General features: G+C 41.2%; 1 protein-coding gene across 1 annotated transcript; it reads right to left on the reverse strand.

The window, feature by feature from the left end:
* Positions 1 to 706: 706 nt before the first annotated feature.
* On the reverse strand, positions 707 to 4,438 carry LOC104264140 (histamine H3 receptor). Its single transcript, XM_059825029.1, has 3 exons — positions 4,183 to 4,438; positions 3,937 to 4,103; positions 707 to 1,591 (listed from the first exon to the last, which is right to left on the reverse strand). The coding sequence occupies exons 1-3, from the start codon at positions 4,436 to 4,438 to the stop codon at positions 707 to 709; spliced, it is 1,308 nt and encodes a 435-aa protein (XP_059681012.1).
* Between the last annotated feature and the right edge of the window lie 9,122 nt (positions 4,439 to 13,560).

Here is a 13,560-nt window from a genome sequence, read left to right on the forward strand (position 1 = left end):
TCAAAACTCAGGATCTAGCTTGTGTCGTCTTCTCTTGTGGCAGAGACAGAACAGCAGAAACTGTGTAGTTGCTTACATTCTTGTTTTTCACACTCATAGCAAGGCTGTAAATTTTCACATACTTTTTTGAGTCATGCTATTCATGGCGCATGACTTGGAAAAATGTCTAAACACTTCAAGTAATACTTTTTTTTTGACCACTGACTTGATGGATGGATAGATCCAATGGATGGGGTAGGGGAAGACAACGTTTTTTTCCTTTCAGAACTAGCCAGAAGTAGTAAAAGTCTAATTGGAACTATTTTAAAAATTATTCCAAGGGAAGTTTACCTAAAGCTCTTCATGAAATTACTTACCAGCAATATTTACAGTTATTAGAAGTGACAGAGCCTGAACTCTTAATTATTGGCCATGAGTGTTGTATTCCCTTTTCAGCACTTAATGTTAGTGCACCATTACCAGAAAATACTCTGTTGGCGTAATTTCCAAAGAGCTTTGAGAAATTATCTTCCTTTTCATTGCTGTGATTTCTCCAGCTACACGGATGACTGTATTTCTATACATTCATAAATATCTACACTTGTACCTACTTAACAATATTCCATAAAATACCTAGTGCACATCGCACTTAATACTTGCAGATGAATATTGGCCAGTTTATGCTCCCACTGAAAGCAAGATATACTGTCAGCCTTCACACTTTTTTTCACATAAAAATATGAGGATGAATTTTGGCTTTTCCTGGACACAGGAGTTTCATAAAGGCTTTCCTAAAGCTCATGTGACATAATGGGTATAGAACAGGGTTAATGGCTGAATTCACCCACAGAAGCCAAAATGAAGTCTCATAGAGTGAATACTGCACACAGTGCCCGTGACAAGCTGCTCTGATGATCATCAGAAGTGTATATGGAGCCCAGCACAAACCAAACACACAGACAATAATTGCTAAAGACTTTGCTACTCTTTTATCCCGGGAAAGTCTAAATCTATTTGCCATAGTGTTAGCAATGTCCACTCTGCTGGTGGCGTTGCATATGCTTTCTGTAGTTTTGTAAAAACTGTTCCTGTGAGGCTTAGTCTCAACTTCCACCTGAAGTGGTGGAAGGTCTTGATTGACATCCAAATTTAATGACCGATTGTCAAGCTTATGTAGGCTGAGCCTTGAAGCCTTTTTTGGGGGAGAAAGGCTGCTTGCTCTCTTCTCATGTTTGTGTCTGTTAGCAGGTTTTACAAAAAATATCGTGTGTTCCCTTTTTTTCCCCTGGAAACTCATTTCACAGTCCTCTTGACCAGGTGATAGGTTTTCATTTCTGCGTGATGTGCGTTTCCTGATGTTGAGGTAAATACTTAAGTTAAAGTATGTAACAGTGATGAAAGGTGTAAAGAATTCAATAGTGGAGGCAATCATTAGGAAATACCAGTTGTAGAAGAATTCTGCGTGACATTCTCCTTCAGGGAGGATGCTCTTTTGGGCAATGTGCTCCCAGCTGAGAATGGCTGGACCATAAAGAAGAAAAGCAGCAATCCATACAGTGATCATTTTCAGTGTTGCATTTCTGGTCCTCCCTTTCTGAGCCCTGTAACTGACCTGAGAGAGAGAAAAGTTAAGTCACATACACATTACTAGTATATCAAAGAGTTACATGGTTATATTGGAGTATGACCTGCTCTGTCACTTGTGAGATACGTTGATAATATATTGGTTTAGGGACGAAGGTTATACCAAGCTTCCCGGTACCCCAGAAAAGCTATTTCTGAAATATCCATTCCAACAAACATTATCAAGGTGACTGGGTATGTTCTGAGAACGTGCATCGGACCTTAAGAGCTAGAAAACCAAGGCTTTTCCAAACAAATAGCCACTGCTATTCCTAGAATTTATTGTCACCAGTTGCTTACATATTCAGTTGCATTAGCTGTGACACCTATTTACAGAATGTCTAAAAACATGCCCCTTCAAAATTCACTTAGAATTTTTAAATAATTTAATTTAAACATGAAAGGATTTGAATTCATTGAACACCCATGAAAGTTCTTTACTTTCTGCTTTGTAGAGAGAGAGCTTTTTTCTTAATGTGAAAATCGCACCAAAAAATTTTAATGGATAACAGCTTTTACTTCTGTTTGATATCCTTAATTTCATTCTTTTATGAAGTACTTGCAGAACTCTTACCTGCAATTAAGATATATAGATGGAGTGTTCTGGTCTGCGAAGTGCTTTACAGAAAGAGTAACTAATAAAATAGAGAAGCTAAGGTGCAAAAAAAAATAGTATGTTTCTCAGTATTACTAAGTTGATAAACCATATCAGCAATAGAATTCAGTAGAATCTTAAAATCAAGATCTTCTACTTATCAATACTCTGATCCCCTGGTGTACTGGACAATATTCATACAGTGAATTGGAATTCAATTGTCACATCTCTGCGGTGGCCACACAGTGTTTTGGAATATAGAGTCCTCAAGTGTGAATTCTGTATAGGATTCATGTTTACTGCCCGAATCTGTGGATCTTGATTTCCAAAGCCAATGCTGTTCTGGTAGAATACCCACACAGCTGAGGAATCCTGAGTTTGTCTGAATCGTGTCTGATTTTGCAATCCTTAATAAAGTTACTAATGATTTTAGGAGCAGTCTTGTAGGAAGATTACCATTTTCATTGAGATAGAGAATAATTTAGAACTTCATTTATTCCTGTTCATATGTTCTCATACTGCCCTAGCCCAACAGGCAGCTTCTATACTCTTGCTTGGGGAGGGATTTTTATACGGAGGATTAATTTGAAGTATTTTAAAGTGGCTGAATTTTTTCATTTATTATGACCAGTTTCCCTTTCTGTTTCTGAAACCATCCAGTCTATATATTTATACAATGTGTATAGTCATGAGAGGTTTGGTTTATGAAACCAAAATTCATGGCTAATTCAGAACATAGAAAATAAATTGTAAGTGTTGACTGTTTTAAGAATTAATCTGTTCATTTCTCCTCTTCAGAAAGAAGTAGTTGAAACACTAAGTTGCATATAAACTGTTAAAGTGATCTTGCAGCCTCTCTTTGTACTGTTTGCCAAAGAAGTATCATTGCCTCTTAGTGTGATTTAGAATGAGCAATGAAGCTGAATTTATGTTTTAAGGAAATATGGGTGGAACAGGAGGCTAAAGAATAACTAAGGAGTGTGTGTAGAAGAGTGAAACCTATTAGTAGGTAATGTGTTATTTTGGCACCATCCAGAATACTTTGAAGCAGTATGGTCACGAAAATGAAGTTAGCTTTTGATTTTGCAAAGTCTGCTCTACTCCTTTTTTGATAACTGACATGCTGCATGACAGAGGCAAGGCTCGAGCTATTTCTGTGGTTGTTACATAGAAATAGCATTTGCATCCTTTGAAAGATGTTAATTTATATTCTGCCACTTTTGAACCATACACAGCTGTATATATCTAATTCTCCCTGAGTTTGGCACCCAGTGCAAGGACATCTCTCTCTGCCTTGTGCTGCAGGTGGGATGCAGCTAGGCTGCCTTGGGCTATCAGTTGTCTACAGGTGCATTGCCATGTTCTGAGGGAGATGGTCTCTTTCCGCTGTGTAATAACTTTTTAAGCTTATCCAAGGCGTGGCTGGGGAGGAAATAAGTACACCTTGTTGCCTCTGCCCTTCTAGCCAGAAGAGCACCATATACAAACTCTGCCTGTTGCTAAAACAGAGTACCTCTTCCACTGGCAGAAAAGACATTTGCTTCTCACTTTTACAAAGCTGATCATTCCCAGAACTATTTCCAGGACTGAGGGGAACTGCCCAGATCCACACCCCAGGAGCCAGGGGCTGAGTAAGGTGCCGTGGGGTTGAGAGCCAGGTGACCTCAGCAAACCCTCCTGCCTGAAAGGGCGGCCTCGGAGCCCCTGCACCCCCCCAGGACCACCTCGCCAGCCCTTACCGCTTTGGTGACAGAGATGAACCTGTCGAAGCTGATAAGGACGATGTTGAAGACGGAGGCGGTGCACACCAGGTAGTCTACCACCAGCCACAGCTTACACAAGCCCCGGCCGAGTCTCCACTCGCCCGTCAGCACGTAGGGGATGTAGAGGGGGATGCAGAAGCTGCCTGCGGACAGAGCTCGGCGGTGACACGTGCAGCGCCGCGGACCGCAACCCTCCGTCCCTCCCGGCGCCCCGGAACTCACCCACCAGGAGGTCGGCGATGGCCAGGTTGAGGAAGAAGAAGTTGCCCTGTGTTCGGAGGCTCCGGTCCACCACGAACGCCAGGATGACCAGGGCATTGCCCAACACCGTGGCCAGCACCAGCAGCCCCATGAGCGCCGCCAGCAGCGCGGCGGTGGCGGCGGCGAAGGGCCCGCCGCGCTGCCCGTCCCCCGCACAGGCGTTGCCCGCCGCCCGTGGGCTGCCGGAGTGGTTGAGCCACGGCAAGTCCTGGCCCATGGCTCCCGGCGGAGAGCCCCGCGGCGCTGCCCGCGCTCCGCCGCTGCCCAGCCCGGCTCTGGCGCTCGCCCCGCTCTGCCGTTGGCACCGCCCCGCCACAGCCCGCGGAGGGCGGGGCCGGGCGCGGCGGGCTGTGGGGGGGTTCGGCGCTGCCCGCCGCCCGCCCGGCTCCGAGCCGCTACTGGGAGGGCGTCGGGGTGGCAGAACTTCGCGGAGTCTTGCTGCGGGCGGGAGACAGCCGTTCCCGCTGCCCGCAGGCTGGCTCCCTCACGAGCCCGGTCTGTGAAGCGCCGTGAAGTAACGCTTCTGACGGCCGCCCTGCCTCCTAGGGGCTCCGCAAGAGCCAGCCGCCCTCTCTCAGCGGCTGCCCAGTGTTCTCTTCATGTGCTGTTGCTGGCGGGGTAGTCTCAGTTGCCTGCCTTGTTTCTGTGGCTCATGCCCTACGCCGCATCTGCAGCTCTTACCTGTGGCCCATAGGGTCCTCAAATGATCTTACAGACTTTCTGCCCCCTTTCACTTGCGCATTTGGGCCCAGCAGAGCTGCGTGGCCATGCCCTGGACAGCCATTTTGTGCCTCTGGGTGGGCTCGCTGCCTGAGGCCTCGTGGGGCGGGCGAGGCTGTGGCCGCCTCAGCCTTTCCATCTGTGGGAGCACTGAGAAGGTCTCGCTGCCGCGCCTGGCTACTCATTTTCACAAAACTCAACAGGAACGCAGTATTTCTGAGACCTCTCTTTCCGAAACTGGCAGTGGATTTTGACAGTATTTTAAAGCGTGTTGTGACAATGATGTTGGAGAGCCCTTTTTACCACAGAAGGCAGATCTATTCCAGAAACCAAATGTGAGCAGCCAGGAAAGGGCTAAGACTGTTCAGCTTCTGGCAAGATGGCTGACCCGGTGCTGGGGAGGAGGAGTGGAACACAGTGACCCCTGAATGAGCTGCAAAAGCTGCTGAAGTCTGTCAAAAGTGAAGGCTAATTTAAGAGAGGAAATGGCGGCCTACCTCTACTGTCATGATTTGGCCCACTGGGTTATCAGCTGCCTTAAAAGATGTGGCCATTGCAGGGCTTTGCCTTCCTTTCTCTAAGAGTTTCCTAGATCCTGTAAGCAGTTTGGGATTTGCTGCCTTTGGTATGGCCCCTTTGTCATTAAAAGAAAACAGAACTTGCTCAAAAACAATCATTCGATGCGCATAATCTTCACGTAATTCAGCCAATGTTTCACATGTGGTAAACTCCTATAAAAGATTTGTATAAATCTGCAGTTTGAAATAACAAATTTAAAAGCACTTACAGCAGCTTTCTAAAGAGAGAACTATTCAAATGGACATCAGGTAAGACAAGCAAGAACAGCTTAATAATTTGTCTGTTATTTGTCTGAGGTTGAGCATGTATTCTTAGGGTAACGGTGGACTGGTCTTTTCCCCAGAGAGAAGCATCAAGCCTTTGTCAATGTTGGAAGTACAAATTCCAGGCCAGGTAATCCCTACAAATCAGTAGCTCCACAGGGGGGATTTTGCAATTTACACTGCTTATGATACGGCCTTTCTATTTATGTCAGTCCAGAGACAGAAATGGCAGCTGCATGTCTAATGAGTATGAGCAAGATACTCTTTTTACATGCCCCCATATAATTATCTCCCTAAAGCAAATAAGTAAAACCACACAAAGCAAAAGTGACAGGAACACTGAAGCCTTAGCTTATTACCACAGTTATTATTATTATTCCCTAATTTGGGCACTCATTTTCACTTTCCTTTGAGCCCAATTGGCAGTTTTCCATTCACTTCAGTTTGGGCAGGATCAAGCTTGTTGATAATTAGTGCTATCTGATTGTGCTGCAGAATATAAAAGATAAAAGAGGCAGCCAAGAAACACGAAGAAAAAAATAAATAAACACCAGGAAAACATGGGAGAATTCATTTATTCTTTCACGAATAATTACTATATTCTTTAACTCCTCTAATATACGGTAATTTTACAGCAGCTCAGTGAGTTTGCAGTATGTATGCTTGTGTACTGTATTTGAAGTAGCTTTTGTAGTGTATTACCTCCTGGCAGATTTTGAGATTCTCGGTAAGCCTCATAATAACAACCTTTACGGTCTTCTGATGCTCCTTTATTACTGCTGCTTTGGCAAGGCGTGATGACTGCAACTTTTAACAAAATTCTGTTCCTAAAAGCATGAACCATCAGTCCATAATTCTGCACTTTGTTGAAGACTGTACTAGTGCTGTCTGGAGACCCTTGCAGACAGCAAATCCAAGTGTGCACTAGGTGGCCAGCACTCTCAGAACAGCAGGTTTTACAAATCCAGACTTCGAGCACTTCCTTTTTCCCTGAAGAAGGATTTTTTCATGTCCCATGAGTTACTGTCTTTTTTACGGAGTTATGTTGATTTTTCTTTTAAGAACATTAATTCTTGGGAGAAGAGCTTCACTTTATTTCAAAATATATGTTATGGTGGTGTAGATATATGCACACACTGGGAAAAAAAAATCTTAAAACTTTGAGCGCAGGAGAGAGAAGAGATCTATACCTCATCGGCTCCATTGTCCGAGCAGTCTGTCCTGGAGGGAGAACACTCTGATTAATGAATCCTGGCAGGATGAAGTAAAAGTAGATGAAGAAATCTTTATAAAATGTCTTTAAGACTGAATTGTAGACTTCTGAAAACATATTTTGTTCCTGATCTTTATCTAATCCTTGGAGCAAGAGACATAATTGATTAGAATTCATAAAGAGGAATGACAGTAGCCCAAGGAAATAATGAAAAATGCAATGTTTTCCAAGGCGTATCAATACTGACGTGTTCTGAAATTTTAATTTTTGTTTCTTGTGATGTCTTTAGTGGTAATTGTTTTCATTTCCATAAGACTTCCTTCACTGATTTTTGAAATAGAGAGCTGTCTGAATCATGCAGTTTCCCATGACTCTAGCATATGTGGGTGAGTGTATCGACAGAAGTGATAGAAAAACAGAATGTTTTCCCCACACCACCAACAGATGACACTTTTCCCAGAACAGCCCAAATTCAGCTTCCAGATAGACTTGGGCAACCACATTGAGAGGGGGTAAACTTCAGCTGGCTGTATAGCCTATTGGTTCAGAAGATGCAGAAGACCTTGCCAGCTAGTATCTTCTTTGAAGTATAATTAAGTAAGGTAGTAAACACACTTACATTGGATCTTTGCCTGAATCTGAACTTAAAGCTAAATCATTGTGTCTTTTACCAAATAACCTACTGTACATAATGTTTCTTCCTTTGCTTGTTCCTTTTAAAGATACTTACGTTTAGTCCTAGAATTTCACATACAGGATAACTCTCTCTTGGTATGCCACAAGCTGTCTGGTACCAAAGCTTTACTTAAGCTTTGCTCCCTAGTGAACTGAAGGGCAATTGTTGCACATTTCAGTGAAGTGTATGAAAGCATACCATAGCTGGAACCTTCAGTTACACAAAGGCAACTATTCACTAGTGGTTTTACAAATTTTTGACAAAATATTTACTTGTTAATAGTCCCATTTAATATTTGTAAGTTGTTGCCAACTGTTCTTTTGCTATGAGTGATTGGTATTTGACAGAGAAAAAGCTTCCTCGAGCAGGAAAAGAGGAATGATTTTTAGACTGTGTGAGAGAATGTATACACGGCTTTATCAACCAGTAAATCAAATTCTGCTGTCAGACGGAGCTGATCCTAGTTAAATGAATGGGGAGAACTCAATTCTGCTATGATCATTTCCTATTAACCTTATACCCTTTGCCAGCTGGTTTTGCTTGCATACTGATTTCCTTTGTTTTGTTTAATGTTCTGTAGATGCCTCCATGTGTATGATGCCATTCATATTTTAAAATAATTCTTCTTGTTCCCGCACACGTAGTGAAAAAAACTTCTATTTGATCTGTGCCAGTGGAAAGGCATCTACTTCAGAGTACACAGTGTTACCTACTATTTACAGATTATGCATTTTCTTTTCTTCATTGAAGAAACATTCGGTATAATTCAGTCCTGTGCATAATGAGGCTTGTGGGATAGGAAGGTTTGGTGTAGGTATCAGTACCAACAGCTGACTATAGTTATCCCAGACTGGTTTTTAAGGCACTTGTAAAGGCATGGCTAGAGCTTAAAGGTGATGTACTGCTTCCTTAATAGCATAAAAAAGCAGACTGCTATCCCCTCAGTTCTTGATGAGCCATATTGTCACCTGTTCAGACATCAATAAACTGGTTTTCATCCACTTCAAGTGTGATTTGCTGCCTAATGAAGTCCTGTTGTGCTTACATGTAAACACAAATGCAGTATCAGGGAGGTAATAGGGGCCAGGCCAGGATGATTCAGTTCTGCACCGTGTTCTGCACTTCAGGTGATGTCATGATTGCCATGTTACACTCTATATTAATTCATCCAAATACCACAAGCCTGAGATCCCCTCTACATCTGGCTGTATTGTTTTAATAACCATTTGTCAAGAAGTAAGACTTGTGATTTTGATGGATATAGATGAGAGATTTGAAATATGATTTAACTAACGGACTTGGGTAATTAGACTGCATAATGTACCAGAAATAGTTATCCCATAGGCAATTTCCTTAAAGTTACACTAAAATTATATTAGCAATGCGAAGCATCATAATGAAATATATTATAGGCACTAGAAATAGTTTTATTTCCTTTTGCTCCTTCTGGATACATTCATCAGTTTCACCTATTATTACTAGTAGCCTGTATTACCAGTTCAGCAATGCAACATACTTGGCATTCGTATCCTTCCCATCCTGGCTATTTGACGCATCAGTGTTGCATTTACGCAGTTTCACTTATGTTGCCGGCATCAAAGGATGTCATCATAATTTTGTCTCTTGGCTGCAACTACATTACAGAGGACTGAATGTTTTTTGGTTGCACTCAGTGAGAGCTGGACAGACTTCCAAAAAATATCTCTTACCAATGTACTGATGACAAGGACATTGCAAAAATCATAGGTACCCAGACTGTGGTTTATTTCTCATTCTTGGTTCCTTCTTCCTTAATCCTTGGAAAAGTTCCTTTTCCCCCTGACCTGTCACCTCTTTCATTTGCACTGATAATGTCCAGATACATAATCTTGCCAATCTGCGACAATATTTCTAGCCAGAGTCATACTGAAGTCCTAGGAAAAGAGTGTTTCTGGCATTTGGATGCATTTGCTCAATACTCTCTTTTCTACCAGTAGATGGCATTCCCCAGGAATAAGCTGGAAGCATATCTGCTTTCTGGATCTTCCTCTGACCCAAGCCAGGAGAGTATTTTCATGGCAAGCTGATAATAAGCACAGATTTAGAATATTCTCCTCAGCATCTCTAAACTTGCATCTTACCTGTATCAGTAGTAGTTGAAGCTGCGTCAGTATCTGTTGTAGTTTTTACAGCTTTGAGAATGAGTTAGGGTTCATTTTTTTCCTCAGGGCTGTCCATTTTTCATTCTTAGCTGGACTAGCAGTCCCCAACACTGTGGCCTGAATGCCTATACCTCTTTGGGAAGTTAATGCCTATTTGCTTCAATGGCAGGATGTGAAATTTCAAGCAAATATGAATGTGTTGCCAGCAGAAGATTAATTTAGGGGTGTTAGGGAGCATGGCTCATCATTGTTAGTAATCAGTGACCCAGTTACTGTAATGTAGGCTTTGTAATAAGACAGACTTAGATCGTTCTGATACTAGCAGATAACTTTTGTTTCCTCATGTCATTGGTGGGGTATAAATTCTTACAGAGAAAAAGGGGAGGAACTCAAATTTCCTTTATTTCAAACTTCTATGCACTTTTATGCGTTCTCTCATATCTATTTTCTTACTTTATGCAGAAACTCAACAAATGTCTGCTGTACTATATTTAGGCTTATTTGTCTTCTTCCTACCTTTGAATATTACAGAGTTTCTTTATCAGGATATATTTGTTAGGATCTTACTGTAGTTGTGTCATGGTCAGTGTTATATTGGAAATTTACAGTACACCGGAGTTGACATGCATGCAAAGTGTAGCTCATCCTTCTGTTATGCATTTAGATGGTCTAGGGAATAGTTATGCATCATTTTTGGACTTGCATGGGGATTTTATTATTTAGGATTGTGTCTTTGTTACACAATGCTTAATAGGAGTAGGTAGGAACTTGAATGTCTTTTTGGAATGAAATTTTATGTTTTCAAGATTTATTTTCATTTTGGATTGGAGAAAAGGTGGAAAACTGCAGAATTTTGTCAGAGCCTTTCTCAGTTTAGTAAAGCATACAAGTCTGTATGACTTGGTTTGTATTTTCACATCTACAACTTTATTGGTCAAAGACATACTTCGTAGTCTTTAAATAAAAAGTGATTCCTGGGAAGAAGAAGAGATGACTGTTCTTCATGTCTGTAGTTTACAGGACAGAAATAGTGGTCTTAAATATCAGCAGAGGAAATTAGGAAAACAATAGTCTAATGGTAGTGAAACATTGAAACAGACTGCCTGAAACTACTGTGGACTCTCCATCATTAGAGAGCCAAAGAATAGTTGCAGCAGAAATCTATTAAGAATGATGTAGAACTGACTGAACAAGCCTTGGAGAGGGAAGTGTGTTAAATAGTCTCCCAGACTCCCTTCCAGCCTTATTTCCTGTAATTCTACAGTTCTGCAATGGTCCTGCATCTTGTCTGTTAGAGGCACGTAGAAGTGTTTAGAGGCTGAATGACAAAAACCAAAGAGCAAATACTACTACCAATATATCAATGTCAGTTAGACTGTTGGTAGAGAATTTGGTTTGTAATACAGTTTTGCTGTCACTAGTTTTCTCAGTGTCACCTGTGATGCTGTAACATTTATGTACCCATATACAGAAGTAGTTGGTCAATAGATTTGTAAAAGCAGTTTGACTTAAAGGGCTATAGCAGCATGACAGTTCTAGTTAATTTTTTTAAATTTCAGCTTGCATACAGGAGGCAATCAGTTGGTTATTTGGGCTTTAGTTTTCACAAGTTTTAAAAGAAGATAGTGAAGGGATCCAGAACTTTTCTTGGATTGGTAAAGTTCGTGTGCTTCTTTACAGAACCGACAGGGATGTGTTTAGCCCATTGTTGAGGCAACCAAATGTTAAAGCACATTGAAAAACTCAGAAAATTGAAGACAAACACTATCATAGAATGATTTAAGTTGGAAGAGACCTCTGGAGGTCATCTGGTCTATGGACCACAAAACAGGGTCAGTTTTGGAGTTAGATCAAGTTGCTATGGGTCCAGTCCAGCTGAGTTTTGAATGGCTCCAAGCATGAAGATTCTGTAGTCTATCTGAGAGAAAAAAAACCTCAGCAGTATGCACGCAGTTGTATCTCCCCCAATGGCATGCATGCAGGCAGTCTTTGTAGCTGTAAATCAACAATCTATGAAAGAGATGTCGCTACATGAAATAGGTATGAAGTGGTCCAAAAGCCACTGAGCTAAATGGAATTCCATTGACTTCAGTGTACTTGAGTCAGCCCCTAATTGTGCATTTTGATGGAAAGCACAGAAGGATCAGCTTTAACTAATTGCAGAGGGAACACTACAGCACAGAAGTGGGAGGCAGAAACCTGTTCTTGATTCTGCTGTAAACTTGGAAACTTGGGGTCATAGACAATCATTCAGATTTTGTGTGTCTCAATAGTCTTGCATGGGACAGGGTACTTAAAAGTCTTCTTTTGAAAACATATTCTAGAAGCAAAAGCTTTAAAAATTCACATTGTCAGAGAGATTCGTAAAACAATGTCAGCAGAACAATAGCTTTCATATCCTTTTTCTGTTTATAGTTAAATTCAGTAGGCAAGTCAGCTTCCACCCACCACATGTTCAAATATATTCATCTTTGCATGCGTGATTAAGCAGGCTGTTCCTATTAGTGTCATTGGGAGTTAAATAACCAATTATGGAACATTAAGAGGAAATGATAGCCTTTAATAATTCTTAAAAAAAAGCAGCCAAAAACCCAACAAACATTTATTTCTTTTTAAATAAGTCACTGACACTCCTCATATGCTTGAAGTTTTTTGCTCATTTACGTGCTAGCGAAGTATCACATTCCTATCTAAAGCTCAACGTAGCAGACATTAAAACCATTGGTTCTGTATATTATAGTTAAAAAGATAAGCAAATTGAATTTGTTTTTCCAATGATTCCCCATACCAGGAAATCTGTGTGTTGGGCACAATTGGCTGAATATATTTTGGTAAATGTGAATTTCATTAAAAATTTGGTTGAGATAAGGGCAGAATAGACTTGTTCAGAACAGAGTCTGTCAATATTTGACATACAGTTTTGACCAAAACAGTAGGGAATTGTTTTCTATGTTGGAATGTTATGTTTAGAGAGCATTATTTCTTAATGAAATGTTTAAGCTTTTCAATTTGAAAGGGAGTTTTCATTTCAAAATTGTTATAAGTACTTTAAAGAAAAAAAGAGGTGGGATAAGGTTGTTACTAAGTCTCAAGCATGGGACTAAGGAAGGAAAGAAAGAAGAGTTTTCTGCAGAAAAATTCTTGCACCTGTATGCCATCTCTCACCTGAATGCCATCTCTGATCTGAATGCCATCTTTGGAAATTCTCTTCAGACAGGGGAGAGAGCAAAAGGAGGGATTAATTTTTAAAAGCTACTAGCTGGTGGATGTTGCTCCTATAGTCTCCAAAACTCTGCTTTCCTCAGCGAATAGCCTAAAGGACCATTCAACTCTGGACTCTCCAGTTAGACTCCTCCTGTCTTGTATAGACGCAGGATTGTCACCTGTGCATCTTGTATGCTGACAAGCAGCATACAGAAAGACAGAGGAACGCAGGAGAGCGCAGTACATGTACAAATATCCTCACAGTCCCCACACTCAAATAGGGAACCAGTTCTTACATTTGAGTGTGACTGTATTTTAATCAGAACAGAGGGGAAGCTACAAGGTAGGCTTCAGATGCCTGGTCTGGTGCTTACAAAACAGTACATTCATTGCTGTGAATATCTGAGGAGCTGTTTGTTCAGGGCCTGCATCTTGCAAGGAATTGATTTGTAGGTACTAATGCACTTCCTTTCAGTAAAATCAATGTCATCTTGCCAGTGTGAACTCATTTAATTTTTTACTTATTAGAGAAGATAATCTAGT

The sequence above is a fragment of the Gavia stellata genome, chromosome 15, assembly GCF_030936135.1.
Source record: "Gavia stellata isolate bGavSte3 chromosome 15, bGavSte3.hap2, whole genome shotgun sequence".
NCBI classification, from domain to species: domain Eukaryota; kingdom Metazoa; phylum Chordata; class Aves; order Gaviiformes; family Gaviidae; genus Gavia; species Gavia stellata.